Below are 13,802 nucleotides of genomic sequence, written 5' to 3' on the forward strand. Positions count from 1 at the left end.
TATAGAAAAACATTTTTTCCATTAGTTTTATAAGACGTATCCACAGTGTGATTTATTTTTAGTTATGTAATTTTAAAAAACCACTTTGGTGTAGATTTTTCAAAAATGATAAGCCTGAAATTAACTAAAATTGTCATTAAAAGATTTCTAGTTTTGCTTTTATAAAAATCATTATTTCAAATTTCACAGTGAAGAGGTACTGAATTCCTCATAGGACATGAAATTATATAAAAATAGAAGACATAGACATCTTTAAATCTTTAATCCTTTGATTAAGCAGCAAGCATATCACTCTTCCAGGCCAAACACTGCTTAAACAAAAAAGAAAAATAATGACGTGCAAAATATTTACAAAATATGCAAAGCACACAATAAAGACATCTCACTATATACATGTGTCATATTACTAATGAAGCTAAGGTTTTTCTACTGTGTGCTCTAATGCATGTAAATCAAATTACAGCACATCCCTCAGATACAGCACCTTGGCCCATGTCTGGGATAGAACAGATTTTTTAATGAATCACAATATACTGAACAGCTGGACAGATGCTGGTGCTGACCAACTTGACTGACATATCCCACATATTGTGTACTGAAGGTCTACTGACAAGAGACAAGACAATAAACGCTGTAAAGGTATAGTATGCACATACGTAAGACAATTTAAGTGCTTTAAAAAAATGCTTTAGATATTTGAAGATACATAACTGTCCCCTGTGGCTTTTAAAGAAAAAATAAGTATAAATTGTTGAATATTAAGAATTTTAAATCAGCTAAATTCAGGTCCAAGAACTATTTAAGATGATTCAATGAGAAAGAAGAACCTAACCTGGAAAAAGAGTTTCAGATATGCCAGTACATAGGGTATTTATGGAAATAAGTGGTCTAAAATTAAAAATTAAAACTAATCAATGAACTTAAATCTATAGCACTTGAAGGCTGTGGAGCCAATGATAGGGAATATTTTGGGAACACATGATCTTTCAAAACATAAATTAGGGCCTTATGTTGACTATTATTTTGTGAAGTATTCTACACGTGATAAGAATGTGAATGTGCAAACATTTAGCCTATGTCCACTAGTATAGCAATCTAAGTGATCTGTCCCTTTGCACAAATAATGATTCCAATATGAAATCATTGTATCAAAAATATTAATTACACATTGTTGAAATACTATCACTTGTAAAATATTCTTTGTAAGGACTTAATGATTATGGGTTGAATTAAGAAGACTTGATGTCTTTTGTGTTCTTCTATAAAAAGGGGTCTCAGCATTTTTAGTTAACAGCACAATTGTGACAATATACTGATACATCTTTAGATAACACAGAACAAATTCTTAAATTTATTTTTGAAATAATGTTGATGATTTAACCCTAAACCAATCCCACAAATACAGGTTGGCTGCAAGGAATACACAAATGTATCCAAATAGTACAATAGAGATTTATCAAGAAAACACTTTTCATATTAAATGCAGACCATATTATTAAGTATAAGGGCAATTTTAAGTTCAGAAACCAAACACAAAAAGGGTACTGTAAATAAATGCTTCCATAACCACTGTGTCTACATAACTAATAAAATATAATTCTTCTCTGAAGTCCCCAGATGTAGGCAACTACTAGTTAAAAGCAGATAGCATTTAGAAACAAAAAAAACCCAACTCTATTTTCAAGGAACTTAAAGAGATTATATTTCAACAAATTAAGTCCTCATTTGTATGCAAAATTATTCTTCCAATCCTCTCATTACTGATAGATGATGAGTCAATGACCTTTAAACAAGGACTCTGCGCTAGGACCCTAAAATGTATGTTAAAGGGTTAGTAGGTTCAGTACATTCTTTGTGGTTTTATATAATTGCTTTGCAATTGATTAAATTGCTTTCTTTTAAAGGAACATATTAAAATTCCTTTAGAAAAAAAAGCAACATTTTTTGAAAGAAGGGATATGCAGCTATAATTTCTTAAATATGCATAAAATGAACATATGTCAAAATCTGAAATGCTGGCTATTCTTGCACTCCTAACATAGGAAAATGTTTTTAAAAAATTAAATTAAAGAAAAAAGCCGAACATCCTTAACTTAAGAAACTTAAGGAGTTTTCACAATTCCTAAGTCAATATTCCTGTACTAAGAGCCTTGACTATGAAGAGGCAGGAATATAAAGAACCTCGATAAAATAAATACAGTAAAAACAAAACAAAAACTTGGTATATAGAATACTTAAATCTTTTTTGTTTTCCTTTTATGAGTTCAACATTGCTGAACATATACTCTAGAAAGGAGGCTAACTGGAGGCTTTTTGTTGTGTAACATTTTAGTCTAGTGGACTGAAAAATGTCTTAGACATCCACTTATGCCAGTCCACTGCCACAGAACTAGTTCGCAGCCTCAGTATCTAGAAATGATTATTCTTTCCTCTTTTTCATCAGTCAGATGAGCATTGGTATAATGATGGGGTGAAAAGTTACTGCAGCTCTGTCCAATTTAATTTTTAGTGCAGTGAGGACTGTGAATCTGTCTGAATTCCAATAAGTGATGGTGGCTGTTGACCACCAACCGTGGACAACACTGGTCTTGGGTTTAGACGGGGTGGCATAGAATTAGCAGGGCGAATAAGAGGTGGTGGAGGCTGATTTAAAGTTGGCCGGGGCTGGATGAACCGAGCCTGCTGCTGGAGTGGAGGAGGCTGCCGGTGAAGAGCGGGGGCAGCAGGCAGTGTTGGACGAAGAAGTGGTGGAGGCTGGTTCAGAGTGGCAATAGGGGCTGTTGGTGTTGGAGTGGATGATGGGACAGGAGGTGATGGACCCAGTGTCCGAGGAGCCTGTGGGGTCTGTGCCTAGAGGTGAGGAAACAAAAATACATGTATGAGATGTAAGTCCTAATGAACTTAATACAATATAGTTTGGGCTGTCACAGGAAAAACAAAACAAATGAAAACAAAACAAAAACATAACACCAGTGTTTATTGGAAGCACAAGCTTCTTTTATTTTAAACAAAACAAAACAAAAAACCAAAAACCAACGAGGCTACCAAACAGGCATCTTTATTTGTAAACAGCTTAACACTGGAAATAAAAATAAGACTATGAAAGAACAATACACTCCATTCTTCTAGAATCAGAACTTAGCATGTCATTATGACTTAAGAGTCACGAGAGATGCACCACTGAGTAAGTGTATTGTCAACCTTTCATGCTCAATTTAGCTAGTCCTCTTGACAAATTAACCTTACAGAATACCACACAAAATGGTGATTCCTCAACTCATATTAGCTGAAATTCCATACACAAACACACCTCCTCTTCTTCATCAGTGCTCTTCCCTGATGGCACATTAGAAGCACTTTTTGTCTCCTCCCCTAAAGTAGAAGCATCACCATTAGAAGCCTGGGTTCCTTGTTCTGCTTCCCACTCCTGCAATACCTCCTCTAAGTTAAACCGACGCCTGTAGTTTACAAAGAAGTTCTTCACTTGGCCAACAGTCTTGTTGCCAATTACATCTGCAATAGCTTGAAAATCTTTACCATATTTGCGGACACCTGGAAGGCAAAGTAAATAATACACCTGTGAAGGATCAATAAGGAGAGCTGTGTGTACTATACATCATGCACACACAAAAGATACCAGCAATGACAATCCTTTCTGACAAACTCTGCTCAGTTCTCAATTCTGAGATAGAGGCTAAGATATCAGGGTCACAGATGAAAACTATCAGTTATGTCATTTCATCGAGCCAGCCACTTGCCTTCAACTGAACAATCAGAAACTTACCATTTTTTACATACTCAGTTATTTTCTCCAATCCTCTCTTGAACTCTCAAATACAGTCCATTTATTGTAAAGCATTGAATTCTTTGTTCCATCCTCAATTCCACATTCATTTATTTCCCTAGTAGCCAGTCACCTAAATTTGAGCAACATCGTTTGTAAACAAAACTGGATGGGAATGAGCCATCTCTCTTATCCCCTCAATGGACTGAGTGAGTAGCCTTAGGGTTCCCCCATTAAGAAAAGCATTATAATTTTGGTCTTAATACTAACTTCAACATGAATACTTGCCTATACCACCAGGGTACCAACAAATTGAAATTAGGTAAGAACTTAAACATGAAAAGCAGGAGAATCATCACAAGTTGGTGGATTTTTAAAAGGGAAGTTTTTTTTCAGAGTCAGTTGGATTTTAACTCATCTAGTAGTTTTAAAGACTGAATGGATGTAAGATTATAGCTTAAAGAATAACGTAACAGTAATGACTACCTGAAGAGCACTTGTGCTCATCATCACTACCTTAAACTTAAGAAGGGATACATATTGTTAATTGAGAACCTAACTTTACACTAAGGAAGTTTCATTATAATGAAGGGTAATAATTGATTTAAGAAGTTGAGATTGTTAACTATACTATAGAATTTTAAATAGATAGTAATTTCCTCTTAAGGGAATTCTAAAAGAAGTTCACAGACTCATTCTAGGAGATGCACTTAGCTCAAAACAGAATAGAAAATAGAAAAGTTGTTGAAAATTTTTATAATTTGGTAACTGCTTTTAAAAATACCAGAAAACAGTAACTCATTAATGAAAGAGATGAGAAAAGAGACAAAAATATGGGGGCTTAAATAAACAACATGTATATGATCACAGATGAGAGAATATATGGATATGTTAATACCCAGCAGAAATGTTATTCTTACCAATACCAATTAATATGAAATACTCAGTTACCCTAAAGCACTATCATGATGTAACAATCCTACTTTTAAATTCTGCTTTATTTTAAATTGAGAATTTGGAAATAAGCATCTCTGACTACATTAAACTAGCTGGGCTTGCCTCTAAGGGGAATTCCTTTATCTAAGAGCACTCTGGACAGGAGGTCTGACACTACTATCCTCTAATTATATCCCATTTTTAAGGTAGAGTTCTGGGTTTGTAAGCTATGCTCATTTGCTGTGTTCTCAAAGGAAAATACATGTACATGACAATAAAGTAACAACGATAGACACTGTTTATAATATTTTATCAGCATAAATGAATTTATACTCCCTTTAAACCCATGAGGTTGATTTCCAGTTTGAACTTGACAGTTAAGTATAAATTCTAATAGTGACTAGATTCCACTGAGAGTTTATTTGGTAATAAAAATCCAAGGATATTTGATAGGAGTTACTGTTATATATTCAAGTACTTCTCCACTACTTTTACATTTTAGAAAATAGCAACTCTTAGAAGGGTGAGTCTCTGTGCCATTTCTAAATTCTAAATTTGAGTTTGCTGCACTGAAGATTAACTACTAATTAGAAACCAAATATAATGTTCTATCAGTTACTAATTTTCATAAGGAACACTTAATTTACATTCTAGCAATGGTCAAACCTACTGAATACATGAGTTTAGAAGTGAAAACCTTTAAAAAAGTCTTAGATGAGACTGTATTCCTAAGAAGAAGTCACATTAAAACTAACTCTGACTCCAAGTCTAAAGATATTATAAACCTCAGAACACTTATTTTGCAAAATATATTCCAAAACTTTAAGTTGTCCCCAAGTCTGATTCCATTAAATAAGTGCCCCTTCTTCTGACTATACTCCTTTTGATCTTCCACTTAATTTTCTCTTGTTCAATGGACTTTACCTTGTCACCAATATTGTTACATTTGTAAAATTATGTATCTTAAACTCAAAACTACTTCCTGTAAGAGTGTTTCTAGAGATGTTCAATGTTGACAACTTTTTCTAACTCACTCAAGTATGCTTATCATTAACTATAATATGTTTATAATTAACTCATGTATGCCAGTTAAACTCTTAAGGCTCAGACCACACTGTAGACTTCTGTAGTTTGGCTGAGGATTCCAACCTCAGATATTCCAACCTAGATATTCCAACAAATATCTAGGCACATTTTTGTTCCTAAGAACAAATCCCCTCAGCCTGAAGGATGGCTGGACAGGGTCTGGAATAGCTGGAGCTCCTTGGCAGTCTCATTTGGACAAGAGCAGCTTCATCTGCTCGCCCCAGTGTGTTGTGACAAATTTCATAATTTTCTCTGTATACCATGATGTGAAAAAGGTTGGAAAGTACTGTCCTAGAAAATACAAAGCAGCACTAGCATTACTACAATGCTGAGTACACAGGAAGTGCTTAGGAAATAAGGAAATACGATTGTTCTTCCCTAAACCACAAGAGGTATTAGATATATATGGCTGAATTCTTCATCACCTTCACACTCAGAATGGCATGGCTCAAGAGCATTTTGGTTAGACGATGGAACTCTTAAGCTCTATACTGTTGCTAGCAACTAGGCAAATTCTAGTGAAACCCCAACTGACTCAATGAGACTGCTCCTTTAAAAGAATCTCCAGCTAGGCTTCTGAAACAACTAGCAGGTGGTAGTGATGAGCAGCAACTAACTTTAACAACTTACGGCATCAGAGCTACCCTAGTTTCAATCTGTCCCCGGGGGAAGGGCACTCCATTATTTCTTCATAGTTGATAATAAACAAGGTGATCTGACTACTTTCTCAGGAAGGGAGTTAAATATGATTAAGTCAATCTCCCTTCCTGAAGATGTAAAACGTATGCTTGAACTATAGTTGTTAAAGTCTCACTTCTAGGGAAAGAGGTCGTTTTCAAAGGTTAGTGGAATAAACAGACAAATAGTACGTTTCCCAGGAAGAAAAAAAACTGTTTTCAGTCAAATTTCTAAATTTCATTTGAAAGCTACAATGAAACAACTTGGCTTTCTATGGTGGCAGATGATACCTTATAATCTTTATAAAGTTGTATTTGGGAATTAACATAAAAATATAAGTCATTAGGATATTCTGTTATCATTACATTTTATGAAAGCCCACATATTCCAACCAGGAATCTATATTACCCAAGGCAAAAACATCTTTTTTAAACATTTCTTGTCAATACTTTAACTTGCTAAAGAAGATATTTTTATTAGCAGTAGAGACATGAGCATAGCCATTATCTAAATTATCAGACATTCTGAATTAGTGGAGTCTGTCCACACATTTTTTTTTTTTTTTTAATCTTTGGCTAGTAAGATGGTGGTAACTTCAGGAGAATTTATGTGGTATTTCCCAACTGTAAAATCAGAATCTGAATCTTTTTTTTTTTATTATTTTTATGTTTAGCTAGAAGGGATAGCATGGATAGCTGCCTTTGGTATGTTTAAAACCATTTTTAAAAATTTGATTTTGGGGCTGGGCATGGTGGCTCATGCCTGTAATCCCAACACTTTGGGAGGCCAAGGTGGACAGATCACTTGAAGTCAGGAGTTCGAGACCAGCCTAGCCAAAATGGTACAACCCAGTTTCTACTAAAAATACAAAAATTAGCCGGGTGTGGTGGTAAACGCCTGTAGTCCCAGCTATTCGGGAGGCTGAGGCACAAGAATCACTTAAACCCAGGAGGTGGAGGTTGCAGTGAGCCGACATACTGCCACAGTGCTCCAGCCTGGGTGACAAAGTGAGACTCTGTCTCAAAAAAAAAAAAAAAAAAAATTGATTTTGGACCACAAAAAAAAAAAACAACACACCCAAAAGACGAAACATGGTAAGCTGCTTATAGATAATCAAATTTCAGAGGATTTTTTTTCTGGCTTTCACAGCAAAATTTATTAAAGTGAACATGTACTTAGTTTAACTGGGAAACATTAATTTTTCAAAAATATATTTTTAAAATAACAGGAATACAATAACATCTAGAAACTCCAGAGAGATTATTCTCTTCTATCATTAAGACATACATTTTAAACTCAAGCCATTTGGGAGTGTGTATTTCCACCTCCTATAAATCTCTTCAAGAATTCCATATTAAAAGGTAGAAAAGGTAGCAGTAGCAGCAGAACAGTGACTGATGTATACATGGAAGGGCTAAAAGTCAAAATCACATTGTAAGTTACATTCCATTACAAAAATGCTGGAAAGTTTGAATCATTAATTATTTAATGTAAGTGTATCAGAGGGCTGACAATTATACTTTTGAACCTCCATTCTTATGGTATCTGTTATAATAGAAAAATAATCTCTAAAGCAAAAGGGTGCTTTTCAGGTGGAAAGATATAAATCTCCTCGTTCTACTTCCTTTTGATCATTCATGTACTGTGTTACCATCCTTTTATTTTTAAGCAACTGCCAAATCTACTTTCTCCCCTTTACAAACCCTTCTTTTTGTTAGTATGAGACGGAAAAAAGACAATTTCTAGACTTGAAAATTCATTTTAAAGGTGAATGAACTACAAGAAAAGGTAACTTCTACTATAAGCATAAGTCATGTGAACATAGTTCTGTCATTTTCTGTTTTATATAAAAAGGTAGTAATTATAAAAAATAACTATATAAAAATAACTAATTAAAGCTGATATCTTTATACAATTGGAAAAAATTTTGTTTATCCTAAAGTAGCATAAATTTTAGTTGGGAAGCTTTTTTAAAGCACTACTGACTAGGAAATGAATATATTTAAGAGGCATCTTATAATTAAAATGCAAATACCATATACCATGCTTCTAGCCTCTACATACTTTAAAAAAGTGTTTTGTACTGTAATTTAAACATATTGCTTTTTGAAAACAGCTAACCATCATTCCATTTTAAATGGAAAAAAGATACACTTAGAATAATCTAATTCCTTTTTAAATTCCTTTTAAAATTCTTCTTTTTTTTTTTTTTGAGTCAGAGTCTCGCTCTGTTGCCCAGGCTGGAGTGCCATCTTGTCTCACTGCAACCTCCACCTTCCAAGTTCAAGCAAATCTCCTGCCTCAGCCTCCCAAGTAGTTGGGACTACAGGTGTGCGCCACCATACTCAGCTAATTGTTTGTATTTTCAGTTAAGAGGGGGTTTCACCATGTTGGCCAGGCTAGTGTCAAACTCCTGGCCTCAAGTGATTCACCTACCTCAGCCTCTCAAAGTGCTGGGATGACAGGCGTGAGCCACCACACCCAGCCCCTTTAAAAATTCTTAATTTCTGAATGCTGTTTATCATGAATATCAAGTTGGATTTTAGGATAACTTCTAAAAGCATTATAGGTTAGAGAAAAATATTTATATATGTATAAGCTACAAACAGGAATATTTTATCATTAACACAAATATGGAAAGATCATTATTGGTCATAATAAAATTTGGTCATAATAAAAATTAGATACTTAGGGTTGGAACAACTGATAGAAACTGTAGAAGTACCTTTCCTGGCAAATATTTTGAGGATTAAATTAGCAGTATTAATGATATCCTACCTGGAGACTCTTGAAGAATTCTATTAAAATTATAACATAGGTAGAACTAGAATTAACATAATAAAGTGACTGATTACAAAAGTGTAAACAGACATTCCTATTTCATCTGAGCATGGTTTCCCCTCTCTTCCAATTAAGAAAGAAAGAAGGGAAACTTATTTAAATAGTTAACATTTAGTTAACAACTATAGGAGTAGATGGAACAGGAAAGTAGGGTAGGAAATACATATTTAAGCCCTAGGAAAGGAAATGATCTCAATATGTTTGGTTTCAAAAGAGTAGTAACAAAAAAACTTATTTAAAAGTAAAGTTGTAAATCTCACTAGTTGCACCAGAGTCAATATTTTTTTCTGCAGGTCACTGTAATAGTCTTCTACTATGAGCCAGATAAAATAAAGCATTTAACAAGTAAGTGTTAAATCAGAAATGTATGTGTAAAATGTCTTGCATATAAAGTGCTATACAAATTAAAACATGTTAATATCAAAAGTTTATTATTACTTTGGAAAACTAAATTGGTCATTAGAATAATATAAAGGTTTACCAAAAAACAAAAACAATTGCCTGCTAAGATAAGTACTTCTAGACAGTAAACTGTGTATTAAAAGACCCTGAAATTATGTCCCTTAACTGCACTGAAACTCAGGTATAGGGGACGTTACTACATGATTATACTATTTATAAGACACACTTCTGAGCACCATATAAATGCATGGGCACATAAGACAACATAACACTTTAAAATTATCTTTAAAATAGCTATTTTGGGCACAAATAGCCTTTATAGTTTTATTTTATGTAACAACAACAAAAACCCCAAAATGAAAACAAAAAAAATCCAAAGAATAAATAAAACAGAGACATTAACACCATTAACACATTATTTAAAAAGTGCCTTTGAAATCCTGCAAACATGCATACTTCCATACAAACTGCTGCATTAGTGTAACTTCAAGGGTTACTTTTTAAATGCACATAGTATAATACTGAATATACCTCAGTACAGAGGAAATGTTTGGTTATATATATGACTACTCCATTATTTTATTTTAATATTTATAAGTTATGTCTACATATATAGTTCAAACTATATATTTAGATATTACCACTGCTCTTCCTTTGAATGCAGCTTTGGGTAGTAACCAACCCAGCCAAAAGATTCAATGGACTCTATAACTTAAAGTACTGCTATAGAGCAATATCAAATACTGAGTGCTGTGTAGAGAAGTATTAGCCTAGATTTTTTTTCCTATGACACTCTTTTCAGAAAATTCTTTCACTGGGATAATTTCTTAAAAATACAGAGTTAATATACTAGTCTTTAAGCAACTGAATACTGGAAATCAGGGTTCAGTTTTTACCAGGCTACTAAGATAGAGGGAAATAGTGGCTTTACATGAATAAAAGAAATCCCTATTCAAAATGACTATATTAAACATGTAGGCCATTGCTCTAAATGAATATAAAGCAGCCACTGAAAATGCTAATTTTTTAAACAATAATTTAAATTAGCAGAGCCTAATTTAAAAACAGCTATTTTTGAACATTATGAACTAACTAAACCTTGTTTTGACTCATTCAGAAACTCAGTTCTATAATTACAGATGTGTCCAATGCACATCCAGCACCCTGTGTCATAGTATCAATTCTTTATGAAATGACTGTGCTATGCTGCACAGGCCAAAGCAAGGGCTGACACATCATCCTGCTGGCACCCTCCTGTGTCATTTTCAAATCATGCTGGCTGGCTAATTCTTACTCTCTCTAATCCAAACTGCAGAGTCATCTATCAGTCGATCAATCGGAATGATGTCTGCACAGCATTTTTGTGTTAAATATGTTCTCTGAAGACTATTTGGCAACATTTTAAAAGGTATGCTTATATGTTTCGCTGGGGCCCCACTCCCTCAACAGTAGTTAACCTACATTAAAAAAAAGTTATTAGCACTCAACACAAAGAAGTGCTCAGGCAGGAAGAAACAAAATGTAGACGAAACTTTAAATTGTATAATCAGACCTGCACATAAATGTATCATAAAGAGGAAACAAATCCGTAACAATGAATAAAAATATACAATTTGTCTTTAAGTCATTTAAACATGAGAAAATCCAAGTTTATAATGCTTCCAATTTGCCCATGGATATTCCTAATAAAAAAAAAGTCTTCTACCATATAATTCAACAAAACATTCTTAGAAATAGTGCATTTAAAATGCTGAATGTGATTTTTTGATATCTCTCAAGTCTCTTTTCAAAAATATACCTATTTAAAGTCAGGTTTCTAAGCATTCAGTGGTACATCTCTTAAGGGAAGTATGAAACATTGAAAGTTAAGCATGTAGTTAATATTTTCAATCCTGACATTTATCAGATAAACACTATTTTACAAAGTAGAGAAATCAGAAACATCTATAGTTTATTGATGCTTTTGAGTTATCAATGAATGATATATATAGTAAGAATGAACCCAATTGCAGGAATATCAAAGGAAAAGCACAGAGAGCCCATGTGACTTTTTCATGCTTAATTATCACCATCAATTATTTAGTGCCGAGAATGCATTACGTGCTGTTCAGGACTCAAAATGTACGTAGACTTGAGTATGTCACATCCACAAATACAACACAGAATTCCTGGTCACCAGGACTTTGTGATAAACACAAGAGCCCTTTCTTGATCAATTTCTAAAGGAAGGGAAGAACTAGGGTAGTCACCTTTCATGACAAATTAAATAATTATTAACAACAATAACTGCTTATCTTTAATATACCTTGCACTGCTAGAAGCTGCTCCTCTGTGGTCCAACGGGCATTAATTTTCTGATTTGACTACAAAATTAAAGAGAAGTTTCCTAATGAGGATATGAAGACAGACATTTTCCAAAGTGCTTATTTTTTTTAAGTTTTCATCAAATCACAGACATGAGATTACTACAACTCTGATTTATGAAGATTCTATTTTTAGAAAGTAAAAATACATATTCTGAGTTACCTTTTACCCATGCAGAAAGATAATGAAAGGGAAATGTACCAATTTGTGAGAAGGAACAACATTTGCATTTATGCTCTAATTAGAAATATTAAAATGTGAGAAAATCTATTAGTCTCCCATTTTCCAACTATAATTCCTATCACACATTGCAGCTATGAATTTTAGCCTAGTTTTAAACATTTAAGAGACTTTCTTTGCTTTTCCTTTTTTCTTTTTTGAGACAGGGTCTTGTTCTGTTGCCCAGGCCAAGAGTGTACAGTGACATGATCACGGCTCACAGCAACCTCAAAATCCCAGGCTCAAGCAATCCTCTTACCTCAGCCTCCCAAGTAATGGCTGGCACCACGGGCGCCTGCTACCACACTCAGCTAATTATTATTATTTTTTTTAAGAGATGAGGTCTCGCTATGTGGCCAGGCTGGTTTCAAACCTCTGGCCATAAGCAAGAAACTTTATTTTCTTCCTCACCCTGATGCCCAGGCTGGAGTGCAGTGGCATGATCTTGGCTCACTGCAACCTCCGCCTCCCAGGTTCAATTGATTCTCCTGCCTCAGCCTCCTGAATGGCTGGGATTACAGGCACCCACCACCACGTCCGGCCAATTTTGTATTTTTACTGGAGATGAGGCTTCACCATGTTGGCCAGGCTGGTCTCAAACTCCTGACCTCAAGTGACCTGCCCATCTAGGCCTCCCAAAGTGCTGGGATTACAAACGTGAGCTACTGCACCCAGCTGAAACTTTATTTTCTTCAGAGAGGATCTATGACTCCAAAATTTCCTCCCTTCATATTTAAGATTAAACCTACCCTTCATCCCCGAAAATAGTGGTATAAATTATCATAGGACTACAGAACAGGCCTAAGTCCTAAAATATTTCTTTAAATTTCTGAAGCAGAAAGTGATCCTGATAAGAATATGTTTTTTCAAGACCCCCCAATATTTCTCCCCACAAAAATCCTAAATTTAGGATTTTCAGTATGGTAATATTACAACAGCAAATATCTAATCAGACTTCATTAGTGTATACCCACTGAGTGGTAAATCAAGGACATCTGACAGTAGATGGACAGAAATAAATACACCAACATGCAGGGGTTTGCAGAAGGAACTGCCAAGATAAAGTGGCTCCGTGTAATACCTGGGCATGTTGGGCAAAACAGAAAGAGGGCTTCCTTTGAGAAGTGGCGTTTAGGTCTTACCTCACTCATGGTCTTAGCAATAAGAGTTTCTATAGCACACAGAGGTTCTAGGTAACACCAACTTTTTCACCAAAAGTAAGGCGGTGCAAGTACTCAGAATGAAGAATGAAACAAAAATCCAAAGTTTAAAAAAAAAAAGAGGAAAAATGAAAAAGCAAAAAAAAAAAAAAAAAAAAAAAAAAACGGACTTAAGAGTTAACGAGAGAAAAACCTAAAACAAATCACTGTATTCTAAATGAGGAGATTAAAAAGGGACAGTAGGGCAGGCGAGGTAGTAAACAGTGGATAAGCCTCAAGGTTAGGAACCTGGTGATGAGGCAAAGGAAAAACAGTATAAAGGAAAAGAGAAA

At 34.4% G+C, this 13,802-nt stretch overlaps 1 protein-coding gene across 5 annotated transcripts in view; it reads right to left on the bottom strand.

Annotated features, from left to right (window-relative positions):
* Positions 1-245: 245 nt before the first annotated feature.
* The window catches only part of RCOR3 (REST corepressor 3), a 57,204-nt gene continuing 43,647 nt past the window's right edge, over positions 246-13,802 (bottom strand). For 4 of the 5 annotated variants that reach the window (XM_017949665.3, XM_021927390.2, XM_009187706.3 and 1 more), the window contains 3 exons: positions 12,033-12,090; positions 3,311-3,552; positions 246-2,850 (listed from right to left, as the gene is read on the bottom strand). In XM_017949665.3, the coding sequence (XP_017805154.1) occupies positions 2,506-2,850; positions 3,311-3,552; positions 12,033-12,090 (645 nt within the window). In that variant the 3' untranslated portion in view covers positions 246-2,505. The remainder of the gene's footprint in view (positions 2,851-3,310; positions 3,553-12,032; positions 12,091-13,802) is intronic. The other variant, XM_017949676.3, reaches the window with a different exon arrangement.

This window comes from Papio anubis, chromosome 1 (assembly GCF_008728515.1).
Source record: "Papio anubis isolate 15944 chromosome 1, Panubis1.0, whole genome shotgun sequence".
Taxonomy (NCBI): Eukaryota; Metazoa; Chordata; class Mammalia; order Primates; family Cercopithecidae; genus Papio; species Papio anubis.